Source organism: Oryzias melastigma, linkage group LG17 (genome assembly GCF_002922805.2).
Source record: "Oryzias melastigma strain HK-1 linkage group LG17, ASM292280v2, whole genome shotgun sequence".
Taxonomy (NCBI): Eukaryota; Metazoa; Chordata; class Actinopteri; order Beloniformes; family Adrianichthyidae; genus Oryzias; species Oryzias melastigma.
The window spans coordinates 1246685-1260462 of NC_050528.1; the positions used below are offsets into that span (position 1 = coordinate 1246685).

At 43.4% G+C, this 13778-nt stretch overlaps 2 protein-coding genes across 4 annotated transcripts in view; one reads left to right on the forward strand and one right to left on the reverse strand.

Annotated features, from left to right (window-relative positions):
* The window catches only part of e2f5 (E2F transcription factor 5), an 8501-nt gene extending 1344 nt beyond the window's left edge, over positions 1-7157 (forward strand). The window contains exons 2-8 of the mRNA XM_024274493.2: positions 1199-1308; positions 1402-1566; positions 3056-3164; positions 3244-3544; positions 6050-6199; positions 6284-6313; positions 6850-7157. Of these exons, the coding sequence (XP_024130261.1) occupies positions 1199-1308; positions 1402-1566; positions 3056-3164; positions 3244-3544; positions 6050-6199; positions 6284-6313; positions 6850-6926 (942 nt within the window). The 3' untranslated portion in view covers positions 6927-7157. The remainder of the gene's footprint in view (positions 1-1198; positions 1309-1401; positions 1567-3055; positions 3165-3243; positions 3545-6049; positions 6200-6283; positions 6314-6849) is intronic.
* Positions 7158-8959: 1802 nt separating this feature from the next.
* The window catches only part of ackr4a (atypical chemokine receptor 4a), an 11420-nt gene continuing 6601 nt past the window's right edge, over positions 8960-13778 (reverse strand). For 2 of the 3 annotated variants that reach the window (XM_024274491.2, XM_036216487.1), the window contains one exon: positions 8960-10229. In XM_024274491.2, the coding sequence (XP_024130259.1) occupies positions 9117-10220 (1104 nt within the window). In that variant the 5' untranslated portion in view covers positions 10221-10229 and the 3' untranslated portion in view covers positions 8960-9116. Of the gene's footprint in view, positions 10230-12014; positions 12430-13778 lie in introns of those variants that run through there. The other variant, XM_024274492.2, reaches the window with a different exon arrangement.

Consider the following 13778-nt stretch of genomic DNA (forward strand, 5'->3'; position numbering starts at 1 on the left):
ATTGAAGAAAAACCTTTATCTGCTGATGGTAAAACTTGAATTTGTTGACGGTCCCTAACTACACCCAGAGCGAATGTCTGTCGAATATTTAATATCCAACTAACTTCACCTCGGTCACACCTGTACACATCCACCTGCACACATCCACCTGCACACATCCACCTGCACACATCCACCTGCACACATCCACCTGCACACATCCACCTGTACACATCCACCTGAAACTGTAGTTAGAGCTGTGTAACAGTCATCGTTGGACTTTGTAAAAACAGACTTTTAGGAAGAGTTTGATCATATTTAATGGATTGATGGATTCTAGAGTTTATTGGCTTCAAACAGCTGGAATCTAATCCTGAGGTTCCATAAGGGAGACTTTACTTTACTTTACTTTACTTTACTTTACTTTACTTTACTGACCAAAGTGAGATCCTCCAGAGTAACAACCAAACCACAAAACACTACAAAGGTAAGTACAGTTTTAAATAAAGAAAAGTAGAAGTTTAATTTATTTAATGGCTATAGATTTTCATTCTTTCTTGCATTAATTTAGAAGCAATGACTTCGTAATTCTAATAGGGATAATCTTTACTGTTTTAAGTTCAAAGTGTAATCATGATCACTGATCATCTGTTTGTTTTTGTGTAACAGAAAATGTGATCAAAATTGAGTTAAATTCATGAGTAACAGGTTCATTCCTCATTACCATTTCTACATTTAAATGAATGACGTTCAGTTTGGTAGAGCGGGTCGTTTTTGACCTGGAGGATAAAAAGTTGTTAAGAACTCTGAAGGCTTATAAAGAAAATAAAAGATGTCTGGAAACATGTTAACAGTTTAATTCTCTACAAAGTTTGAGTCGTTTTTATAAAATTGACAGGAAGAAAACTTTTTGAAATTATATATTTTCTTAAGTATGTTTACTCAGCGTAATATTTGGTGAAAAGTGACGTTTGCTTCGGGATCCTCTCGTCCTGCGTGGCGTTTTCCTAGTTTCCCTCTCTTTTTGAGCGCCGAAGCGGCTCGTGTTCACTCGTCCGCTTCCTCTCTCTCCTCTCTGTAACTGAATAACCGTTTTCTTCACCGACGTTTGTGAATCTGTAAATCCTGCAGCTCATTCCTCCAAACGCAGCGCTCCTCCTCAGAACCGTTCTTCGGTGGCGTCAGAGATGACCTTCTGTCCGTCCGTCTGCGTTTGCAGGCTGCAGACAGTCTGGCGGTGAAGCAGAAGAGGAGGATTTATGACATCACCAACGTTCTGGAGGGGGTGGGGCTCATAGAGAAGAAGAACAAGAACATCATCCAGTGGAGGTTGGAGCTTGTTTGTTCTTCATTTAGCGAGATAAATCCAAACAAATGAAACGTCGAGTTTAGAACCTGAGGGAGGACGTTTGGTTCTTTCAGAGGACAGAGGAGCATCTGCAGCCAGACGGAGGAGCTGCAGCAGCAGGTCGGACGCTTGAAGGCCCAAATCTCCCAGCTGGAAGCTGAAGAGAGAGAGCTGGACCAGCAGAGAGTCTGTCTGGAGGAGAGCATCCACGAGCTCAGCCACAGTCCCACCAGCAGCTCATATCCTTCACTTCCTGTTGGGCTGATCGTGTGATTGCTGACTAAGCATTCACACGATAGTGATTCTCCTGATCCTTACATAAAAACTCCACTTTTATTGATTTCATCCATCTTGGTATTAAAAGGGTCAGCTCATTACTGCTTATATTTTTGGTGTTTATAAACTTTATAGTTTTTGAAATATTGATCAAAATTTGCTCCAAAGGAAATGAATGAAAGTCTTCAGATTTCAACATTTTAAGTAGATTAACAACAAACCTTTAAATATATTCATGAGATATGTTTTCATCTTTATAGTAATTTTTAAAACAATGGAGTTTAACTAATATTTTAGCAACATGCTAACGGGTTTGGCTAATTTAGTTTACTGAGAAATTTTAGTCTATTTTGGAGGTTAGCTAGTACTAAGCAACATGCTAGCTTTTAAGGCTAGTTTGGGATCTATTAAAGTTTTTTGGACTCTTTTGGAGTGTAGCTCATATTAAAGCAACACACTAAATATTTTTGCAAAATTTGCACGAATTAGGGATTTTTAGGCAATTTTACTTAAAATTTTTAGGAAATTTAGGTAAACTTCGGCGCTCTTTCATAGTTCAAAGAAATTTAAAGTCTTTTAGCAAATTTTGCATTTTCAGCAAATCCCTTCACAAATTAAAGTAAATTGTGTCACTATTTTCAGCAAAAAGCCTCAGCATCTTCAGAGACTATTTTCAGCTAAAAACACTCACACTAGCAGTATCGCAAGACATGCAACTTTTCTAGTTATTCCTTATTTATTCTTCCGTTCATTTTTTGATTCGTAAAAACTTGAGCACGCATTCAGCGATTTCTGTATTCTTGGTATCAAAACGTTCAGGGTGTTACCGACATTCCCATTTGATGTTTTTTAAGATATTACACAATTTATGCAAATTTTCAGCCCCATTGAAAATCAATTAAATTTTTTTCAAATGTCTGAAATTTCTGTATGTTTGGTATCAAAACGTTCAGCGTGTTCAGGACATTCACGCTACTCGGGTTGAGATAATTTTGAGTTTAGCTAGTATTTAGGCAACATGCTAGCCTTTTTTAGGGTAATTTGGCTTTTAGGGCTATTTCTGAGCTCAAACCTTTTCATTTTTTTCTCAATTTTTCAATAAATTCTTAAAATTATTTCTGCATTTTCTGCAATTTATTTAAGTTGAAGTCCTTTATACAAAAAGCTTCAGCATCTTCAGCAGACCCCTTCAGCAAATGCAGTACATTTCTTCAGCGATCACCTTCAGTGTTCACACTAACATTGTCACAGAATGAAAGTGTTCTCGTGACTTTCTGAGTGTCTCCGGTATAATGACCCACTCTGAGCTCCGTCTAAATCCTTTCTCCTTTGTCTTCTTATTGCCTGGAGAAAAGGAGGATTAGAAAACAGTCGCTGAGATAATCCGGCCGGCTCAGATTTTGTTTCCATGATCCTCTTGAATGGTTTCCGGTTTCCTGAGCTCTGGTCCACGTACACGTTTGTGACCCACGAGGACGTCTGCCGGGCGTTCGAGGGCGAGACTCTCCTGGCCATCGTGACTCCTGCAGAAACCCAGCTGGAGGTTCCGGTTCCTGAGACGGTAGTTTGCTTCCAGAAGTTTCTGTTTGCGTGGAGATCTTCATGACGCCTGCAGCTCTCACAGCCTGCTGCCGTTCCAGGGGGGCGGGGGCCAGAGGAACTACCAGGTGAACCTGCGCAGCTGCAGAGCCCCCATCCAGGTGCTGCTCATCGACAGGGACTCGGACTCCAGCGTCCCCGTGGTCTTCCCAGTCCCCCCCCCGGACGACTTCTGCCTCATGCCGACCCCGCCTGACACCCCCGGCGGTCTGCAGAGGTTTTCCCTGGCGACATGTGGGGGCTCCGATTCCTCCCCCCTCTGCAGCCAGGACTCCGCCTGGTCTGACCAGCAGATGGTGCCGGTGGACCTGAGTGGGGGGGCCACGTCTTCATCTGAACCTGGTGAGCCGAGACTGAAGACTCGAATGATCCAGAAGTTCAGGAAACCAGAAGGGAAGTCTTCTTCAGTCCTGGGGGGATGTGGATATGGTGCAGTTGTTGTGTAGATGTTGTGTAGATGTGTGTTTGTTGTGTGTTTATGTTGATTTGTGTTGTGTAGATGTGTTTGTTGTGTAGATGTTGTGTTTGTTGTGTAGATGTTGTGTTTGTTGTGTAGATGTTGTGTTTGTTGTGTAGATGTTTGTTTGTTGTGTCGATGTTGTGTGTTTGTTGTGTCGATGTTGTGTGTTTGTTGTGTAGATGTTCTTCACAGGTTTCGTTGATTCTGATACCAGAGTAAAACCTTCTCTTAGCTCTTCAGTTCCTCTGAACCTTCAGGTCTCAAACAAACAGACTTTTCTCTGCAGCTTCAGTTTCATTCTGCTGTAATTTTATCAAAGGAAATGAAACCTCTGGGGCCCGTTTCAAGAAGCAGGTTCAACAAATTTAGAGTTCAAACCTGAACTTAGAGTCACTGGACTCTAAATTCCCAAACTCAGGGTTTTCGGTTCCAGAACAGCTGAAAATGTTTGATTCAATCAACTTGAAGTTGTCAGAACCAGAATCAGGTGTGAGCGTCGCGACCATAAAAAGCCCTGATCAATGGAGCAAAGACAGCATGATTCACCATGGCAACGGGGACAAACATCTGAGTTTAGTACTTCCGGTGACGGAAATTGATAAGTTCCTTCAAGCAAATGCGACTATAGGAGAACATTTTCTGCAAGAAAAGCAACACAGCTGCAGCGGTAGAACAGAGAGAAAATATCTGCAGTTATTTGAATCATTTCTAATAATGAATAAATAATGTCAGGAAGGTTATTTTGTCTCTTGTTGAGTAAGGAATGGTTTTTGATCTGTTACTAATTTAACCAGTAATCTCCGTGATCGCATGAATGACCAGTTTTGGTAACCCCCCACCCCCACCCCCACACACGGATATCACTGCACGCTAAAAAGAAACTGTAGCTGCCTGACATATGTTAAAAAAGCATTTATTTAATTTGAATTCTCAAGACTTAAAAACTACTCGCCGAATTTTTTTTTTTAAGCGTAAAAACAAATTCCGTAGTCGGGAATCGAACTCACAAACTCCGCAGTGGGAAGCAGCGTTGCTGACAATTGAGCTAATGTTTGACGCCAATGAAGGATGGTAGATGAGTTCAGATCGTGTCTCAATGTTTGACATTCCATAATTTCAATTGTTTTGGATCTAAAATAAGGAAAAGAAAACTGTACTTTTCTCTTTCTACGACTGACGGGGGAGAACAGCAGACGAATGCTTGGACGTTTTTAAGGATAAATTTATCATAAAGATGTTTTTACCAAAAAGAGAAAAGTGACTTCAGTGGAAAAAACAAAATAAAATGTGTTACCTGGTTACCAGATTAACGTAGGTATTGAGCTCGTTAGCATCTGACCAGAAAGGTTTCCATCTCTGTGAGCCAGAATGAAGAAACCCTTAAAGAAGAGAAACTCTGGTTTTCCCTCCAGAACATCTGAGTGAAATGTTTTCCTTCTCACCTCATGTAGCGACTGCATCAAAAATCCAAAGTCGCTGAGAGACTGACGCGCCAAACAAATGGATTTGAATCGGGTCATGCTTTGAGCCTTTTATTAATGACTAAAAAAGTAATTGAACTTAGGATAGCAAGAAAGATGGTCAAAAGGCAACAAAAAGTGACAACTAAAGCGGGTTAAAGCGGTCAACAAAAAATGTGGCAACCCAGCTCACCCTCTCCCCTCTAACTTACAGGTGCAAAATCAACAGGTGAATTATAATAACTCAAAATGTCTCCGCCCACAAACATGTGATCCACCAGGTGATTGCCTGCCCAATATGACTGCAAACAATACTAAACATGAAGTAATGGACTGATTAAAAAATAATATTCGTTCACCTTCATTTATAAACAGTAGTTTGATTCATTGCTACTACACCTCGACTCCACCATCCTGGAATCGTTGGTGAAATTCCAAACGATCGGAACCTCCTCGTTATAAACCTCTGAGCTCGTTAGCAAACATTCATCCTTCAAAGTTAGTTTCAGGAGCGGCTGTAGGAGAAGGCTGCTCATGTTCTCCATGTTAACATGCTAAGTGCACAATAACATGCTAAGCACGGTAACACACTAAAGACACACTAACATGCTAAGCACACGCTAACACGTTAAAGAAACACTAACATTCTAAGCAGACGCTAACATGCTAAGCACACGGCATCATGGTATGGACATGCCAACATGCTAAGAACACTCTAACATGCTAAAAACACCCTAAGCACACGCAAACATGCTCAGAACATGCTAAGCACACGCTAAGGACACACTAACAAGCTAAGCATGCGCTAAGAACACGTTAAGCACATGCTAACACACTAAGGACACAATAACACGCTAAGCACCCACTAACACGCTAAGTGCACACTAACTCGCTAGAGACACGCTAACACGTCTCTTTTTCCTGCAGCTTTCCCAGCACACTTTCACAGAAGGTCGTCTGCAGCTTCGGACCAGAACCCCATGGATCTGGAGGTCCAGGACTTCCAGTCGGTGCTGGGGGTCAGCAACCTGCTGAGGCTGAGCGATGGCGGCGAGCACATGAAGGACGGCAGAGAGGGTGAGACACGGCGCCGAGAACCGAGCTCCTCAGAGACGCTCGGCCCGAGCTCTGAACTAACACGTCTGTTCTGAACTCCTGCAGAACTCATGGATGACCTGATTTCTGCCGACGGTGAGCATCTTCCAAACGTCTTCCGGGTCTTTCTCCTAAGCGAAGCGGAGACCAGACTTTTATTAAAGGACTCTGGAGAAACTTTGAGTTTGGTCAAAACTTTTCAGAACTAAACCAAAGTAAAGCCCAGAGTGATGATGGATTTCCTTTGCAAAAGAGTTTTTGTTAGCCACGCCCACATTACTAATAAGGTCATATTGTTTCATTAAGATTTAGCCGATTATTGTGGGAAAAGATGAAAGTCACCAGATTTCACACTTTCCCTCAAAGTGGGCCCCAAGCTGCAGGTTCTGTTTGAGGATCCTGATAAATATTTGAGTCCGTTGGAGATTTGGACCCGTTTACTCTGCTGACGGTTTGTCCCGCCGTGATGTCATCTTTAGTTGTTGTTGTTGTTCTGGGGTGTTGGTCCTTCACTGTGCCTAAAATTCATTTTCACCGGTTCCAGGTGAGTTTTTGAGTGGAGGTGACTTAAATGATCTGGACCTTCAGAACCGGTCCTGCTGGACTTCCTTCACCTGTTTCTGCTCCGACAGGAATGGACTACAGCTTCAGCCTGGATGGAGGCGGGGGGGTGAGCGACCTGTTTGATGTTTCCATCCTCAACTACTGATGACCCGCTTCGGCTCACGGAACCGTCCAGGAGAACCTCCAGCTCTGGAGAACCTGATCCTCCTCCGGCTGAAGTTTCCTCTCCTGCAGACGGAGATCTTCATGTTCACGTTTGATCTGCGTTACTTCAGTTCAGAGCAGAACTTTTCAGTTTCCTCAGAAAAGATTTACTTTCATTGTTAGAAGTTTGTTCTAAACTGTTGCTGCCATTAAAGCTGATATATTGTATAAATATTTTGGTATTATTCTTGCCAACGTAAAAGGTTTTTCTTTTTTATATTTTTTGTACTTACATTTGAGTAAAACATTTATGTTTGTTGAAAATTAAACAAATGTTGACTTTTGTTTATTATTTAATATTTTATGTTTGAATAAGACTTTGTATTTTGGTTTTGTATTTTTGTTAAAAACTGGAGAATTTTGTCACAGTTTGACGTAAATAAAGTTTTTTTTTTAAACTTCATTGTGATTTGAGATTATTGGAGGGAAACTGGAGCCTCTGCTGGAGCTGTGGGTCCATCCGGCCTCAGTCATTGGCCAGAGAAGCAGAAGCTCCTCCTCCTTCAGGAAGTGAAGACGTTAAGCTGCAGAGAAAACCCGATTCTCTGGAGCTCAGAGCTTCAGGTCACCTGCAGAGTCTTAACAGGGTTTGTGGTTCGATTCCTGCACAGATAAGGTTTCAGCTTCTCAGCAACATTCAGCCGTTCAGAAACTCCGCCTTCTATCAGAGGTCATTTTAACCTCTAGGGACCCTAAAGGAGCCGACCAGCCCAAACCATGACTCCACCACCTCCCTGCTGATGTTGGGACATGGCTGTGACATCAGCAATGGGACAATAGAAGGTTTCTGTAGACCTGCAGCCTCTGGAGGATCCTCCATCTTGATGTTGGTGGACTCCAGAGACTCCAGCAGCTTCAAACGAGCTGCTGCTTTGTAATGGTAATTTAGCGGCTGCTCTCTGAATCTGATGGATTTGTCTGCAGAACCCTCCTTCATTCTGTCTTTATCTGCACCAACCCGAGTGTCTGAATCCGACTCAGATCTCTTCATAGTTCGATGATCGCGCTGAAGTTTCCCTGAAATATCTAAAGCTGTCATATTTAGTCTGACATTCAGTTATTTCACACTTCTCAGCAGCAGAGATCCTTTTTCTTTCCCATTTTGTGGAAAATGTTAGTCTGATTAGTAATGTGGAACATTCTTAGTAGTTTCTCCTTTAACTGAACTCACCTGGAGAACTGATGATCACAGGTGTCTGAGGTTGATGTCAGTGATCCAAAGAGACCAAATCATCCGTGAGTTTGATTAACTAAGAATTTGAACTTTCATCGGCTTCAGATGTAGACTCACACTGGAAAAGACCTTCAACAGCTTCTGTCGGGACTGAAGGTTTAGAAATGGAAATAGCAGCGGATCCATCTGGACTTCAATCAAACATTTACTACATAGAACAAAACCAGCTAAAACAGAGACTACATAAACTTCACATTTTCTTGTTTTGTTTTTTTCTTCCTAAAGAAGTTTCTGCAGGTTGGAGCAGAACGACGACCAGTCCAGGAGTGACTGCCTGAAGCCTGCAGACTCTGAGAGGCGGAACATGGACGTTCACTCATCCGTCTTTTGTTCTGTTTTCTACGAGATCAAATTAAAAACACAATGTAAATGTAAAAGCGTGGTCGATAAATGTGACTTTCCAAAGTTTGGATGAGTTTAGGAAAAGAATGGAGCGTCTGTTCTCAGCAGAAACGGAGGTTTGAGAGGGAATCTTTTTATCCCGTAATTTCTCAAACATCATTAAAACAAAACTCCATAAAAAGTGTTTTTCCTAAAGACTGTTTCAGGAGAACAAAGTGATGCTTTTGTGTGGAATTTTAATGTTAATTTTTTAAACTTTAAAACTGTAACTTTTTAACATAATTCTGAATAATAAAAAGGCAGGAATATTATTCCAGAATAAATCAACTTAAACCTTAAATAACTTTCAATATTTTACTCTCCAGAAAATATATTTTGTCAGAATTATACAAGTTAGAAATGAGTCCAAGATAACATCGGGTCATTAATAACAATAAAATAAAATGATCTGGAGGGCCGGATAGAATTACCCCGAGGGCCGGATCCGGCCCCCGGGCCTTGACTTTGACACACGTGTTCTAAAGTTTTCTCCGCAGAGCTCGTGAATGTGATTACTCATATGGAGAACGTTTTTGTGTCTTCAGATCCGCTGTGGGAGTTGAAGGACGTCTCCGCCTCTCCTCCGGCTGCAGATCTTCCTCTTCTCCTCCTCCTCTTCTCTCCGAACCTTTTGGCCATCCTGCTCAGGTCCTGCCTGAAGTTGGACCCGACCACGGCGTACAGGATGGGATTGAAGCAGCAGTGAGTGAGAGCCAGGCTCTCCGTCACCTGAGCGGCCCGGTCCAGGACCTTGCTGGTCCCACAGTGGGTCACCAGCAGGTAGACGGAGTCCAGGGCGCGGTACGCCTTCACCAGGTTGTACGGCAGCTGGGTGACCACAAACACGCCCGCCACCAGCAGCAGGACTCGCACAACTCGCCATTTCCTGCCTTTCCTCTCAGCTGGGAGACCCCTGAGGACCCTGTAGACGTTCCAGTAGCAGACGAGCATGACCAGCAGAGGCACCAGGAACCCCAGCAGCACCTCCACCCCCTCCAGCGCCGCGCTGCCGCCGGGCGCCATCCACGTGGGGTAGACCAGCAGACAGGTGTTCCTGCCGGACGCATCCCTCACCTCTGAGAAGATCAGGTCTGGAAGGCCCAGCAGAAGCGCCGTAGTCCAGACCGCCAGGCAGACCTTCCAGCAGTGCTTCCGGCTGAACGCCCCCTGCAGGCCCCGCCTCTGCTCGCCACCCTGCAGCCGGGCCAACGCCAGGTAGCGATCCAGGCTGATGCAGGCGAGCAGCAGCATGCAGCAGTGGAAGTTCACCGTGTAGGAGGTCGACGCAATCTTACAGAGGACCGCCCCCAGCTCCCAGCCCCGCGCGGCGCCGGCGGCCCAGAAGGGCAGCGTGAAGATGAGCATCAGGTCGGCGGCGGCCATGTGGGTCAGGAAGGAGTCCGTCACAGTCTTCAGGCGTTTGCGGTAGGCGTAGACGGCCACGACCAGAGTGTTCCCCGCCAGGCCCACGACCAGACACAGAGCGTAGACGGCGGGGAGGAAGAACGCCGCGAAGGAGCGCAGGTCCTCCTTCTCACACACGGTGGGATAGTCATCGTAGCTGAAGTTGAAGCTGAAGTTGTCGTGGTAGAAGTAGTCCTCATCTTCAGCGGCGGCCATGACACCAAGCTGCAGGAAAAACACGTCCGGCTGTCAAAGCCGTTCACGGATTCTACGACTAAACATTCAAACCCAGTCAGAAGAAACCAGTTTACGGGAGATTTGCAAAACTTTTAAACTTGTTTAATGAAAGACATGAGATGTTTTTGTCCCAAAAGAAATGCCTTTATTACGTTTCATCTTCCAGCTAATCATCCAGAAACTCTTTGAGTCTCTCATTTGTTCCTGTAGAACTTCTGAGCCGAGAACTTTCTTATGGACCCTCACAGTTTTGGTCAAGAGGACCGGGCCGCTGCCAAAGACATGGCCCCAAGAGGGCGCCAAAGCATCATTAGCCAGAAGTCTTTGCCCTGAGTTAGAATGAAGTTCCTGCTTTTTCCTAGAAAAACCTCGGAGCGGGTTAGGGTTAGGTCTATAGGGTCTCTGGGGTCGTGGTACCCCCCCAAAACTTTTGATAAGAAGGTCTTAGCAACGTGAAACTGAGTCCTACCCTCCCAAACCTTGGGGCAAAAAGCCGATTGGTGAGACAAGTGGCGTAAATTTGACCAGACCGTTCAGAGTCGATTGGTAAAGGTTTGTAGGGAAGGACTTTGGAAATGTTTAGGGTTACGGTTTGGAATATTCTAGTATAGATTCGCAAATTCAGCTTCCAGCTACAGTTGAGACATTTTGGCTTCAGGCTAATGATGAGTTTCATGTTGTATTTGGGCGCCATCTTGCCAGCAACCAGGTCCCTCTTGTTTTTGTTGCCCCCCCCCAAGTTAGCTTGAAGGTTGAGGTGCTGTAAGCTAGCAGGAGAGACGATGGGATATCAGTTGAGGCTTACTTCCACATTAACAGTCCTTACTAAAAAATCTTAGTAAATGCCAGAATACTCAAAAAAACTAGCAGAATGTCAATTTTTAAAACTTTAAAACTGTAACTTTTTAACATAATTCTGAATAATAAAAAGGCAGGAATATTATTCCAGAATAAATCAACTTAAACCTTAAATAACTTTCAATATTTTACTCTCCATAAAAATACACGTTAAAAATCAGCACAAGATAACATCGGGTCATTAATAAAATAAAATGAGGGCCGGATAGAATTACCTGGAGGGCCGGATCCGGCCCCCGGGCCTTGACTTTGACACATGTGGTCTAAATGAATCCAACAGTGGCGGGCCGTCAGGGCCTGCAAGGCCTTCTCTGCTGGCCTAAAAATATCTGAATCACAGACTGATATTAATTATTATTTATTTCCGTGAATACGTATTCTATAATTCCAAATGCTCTGTCTTCGTCCTTTCATTGCTGTCTCCCTGGTTGCGCTGCTTCCAGACGTGTATTTTCCTATTTAAGCATTAACCAATCACATTGCAGCACCATTTGTTGCTAGGGTCAAAGAAATCTGCCCGGAGGCCTTCACAATCAGTTCTGCGGGCCCTGTAGCATAAAATAAATGTCGACCAAACTGTTGCTTCAACCAATCAGATTTGGAGGAGGCGAAATCAAGGCCCTCTAGCAGGCGCATGGAAACGTCATCATAGGTGTGAAATGCACGGCCCGCCACTGGAATCCACAATAGCAGCATTCAGGGCAAAAACTAAAGTTTGTTCTCAAATCTAAAAAGGAGAGGCGTCCCTTTCCGAGGTTTAGGATAAAGAGCAGAGCCTCCCATCAGATTCCTGCTCGCTCACATTCCAGTTTGTTTTCCAGGAAAATCTCTGTAAGAACTAATTCCTGACTAAACGGTCTGAGCCTCCCGAGAGATGCATCCTCTCAGCCTCTACAAGCCTGTAAGCTAACTCACCGAGACGACAGAAGCTCAAATGTCTGCTTCTCTTTGCATCAAACTTCTCCTCATGTGTCCAGGAACGCTGAATCTGATCTGACATTCCTGCTCATCCACAGCCTTCCTCATGCTTCTGCTGCGTCTTCATCGTTTGAACTGAATTAAAGACGAGTGAAAACGCTGCAAGAAAACCAAAACTTTTGGACCAAATGAGGAGAGAAAACAGGAAAACATTCCTCCGTCACAGGCGAGCGAGTGGTTTAACGTTACGAAGGACATCAGTGTTCACAGACAGGAAACACAGATGGGAGGGGCTTTGAGAAGTTACTATTACAAACGGGAAAACAACAGAAACCAAAGAGTTCTGCAGAAGCTGCGGTTTTTACCAAAAATTGCTCCAAAAATAGTCCAGTCCTGACTGACTCGCCGTCATGTGACCTGTCATGTGACCTGTCATGTGACCTGTCATGTGACCTGCCTCCACATTTCCAGTCACAACTGTTAAAACCTCAAATGTTTCACATGACTGTGAATGAGCTTCAGGAAGGAGCTGCAGAACTGAAGTTTATCTGAACAAGCTCCTCAGCTGGGTTCTGAACCTCCAGAACCATCAGAACCATCAGAAAACGGGTTTACTGGGCTCAAACTGTGCAGGAGTCTGTGGCTTTAGTTCATCCCGTTTAAACCTCCTGCTTATGGAGAAGCCTTCACTATCCTGTAATGCATATATGTCAAAGTCACGGCCCGGGGGCCGGATCCGGCCCTCCGGGTAATTCTATCCGGCCCTCCAGATCATTTTATTTTATTGCTATTAATGACCCGATGTTATCTTGAGCTCATTTCTAACTTGTATAATTTTGACAAAATATATTTTTATTGAGAGTAAAATATTAAAAGTTATTTAAGGTTTAAGTTGATTTATTCTGGAATAATATTCCTGACTTTTTATTATTCAGAATTATATTAAAAAGTTACAAAAACTGGCATTCTGCTAGCTTTTTGGACTATTTTGGTATTTACTAAGATTTTTAGGTTATTTTGGAGTTGAGCTAATATTTCAGCTACATGCTAGCTGTTTTGGCTATCCTATTTTTTTTAATTTGCCATTTATCTAATATTTTAGATGGCTATCAATTTCAGCCTCCAGCATTCACACTACCATTATCACAGGTACTTGAAGTTGTCAGAACCAGAACCAGGTGTGAGCGTCGCGACCATTAAAAGCCCTGATCAATGGAGCAAAGACAGCATGATTCACCATGGCAACGGGGACAAACAGCTGAGTTTTGTACTTCCAGTGGTGGAAATTGATAAGTTCCTTCAAGCAAATGCGACTATAGGAGAACATTTTCATCAAGAAAAGCAACACAGCTGCAGCGGTAGAACAGAGAGAAAATATCTGCAGTTATTTGAATCATTTCTTATAATGAATAAATAATGTCAGGAAGGTTTTTTTGTCTCTTGTTGAGTAAGGAGTGGTTTTTGATCTGTTACTAATTTAACCAGTAATCTCCGTAATCGTATGAATGACCAGTTTTGGTAACCCCCCCCCCACACACACGGATATCACTGCACGCTAAAAAGAAACTGTAGCTGCCTGACAAATGTTAAAAAAGCATTTATTTAATTTGAATTCTCAAGACTTAAAAACTATTCGCCAAATTCTTTTTTTTAAGCGTAAAAACAAAAATACCGTAGCCGGGAATCGAACTCGCAAACTCCGCAGTGGGAAGCAGCGATGCTGACAACTGAACTAATGTTTGACGCCAACAAAGGATGGTA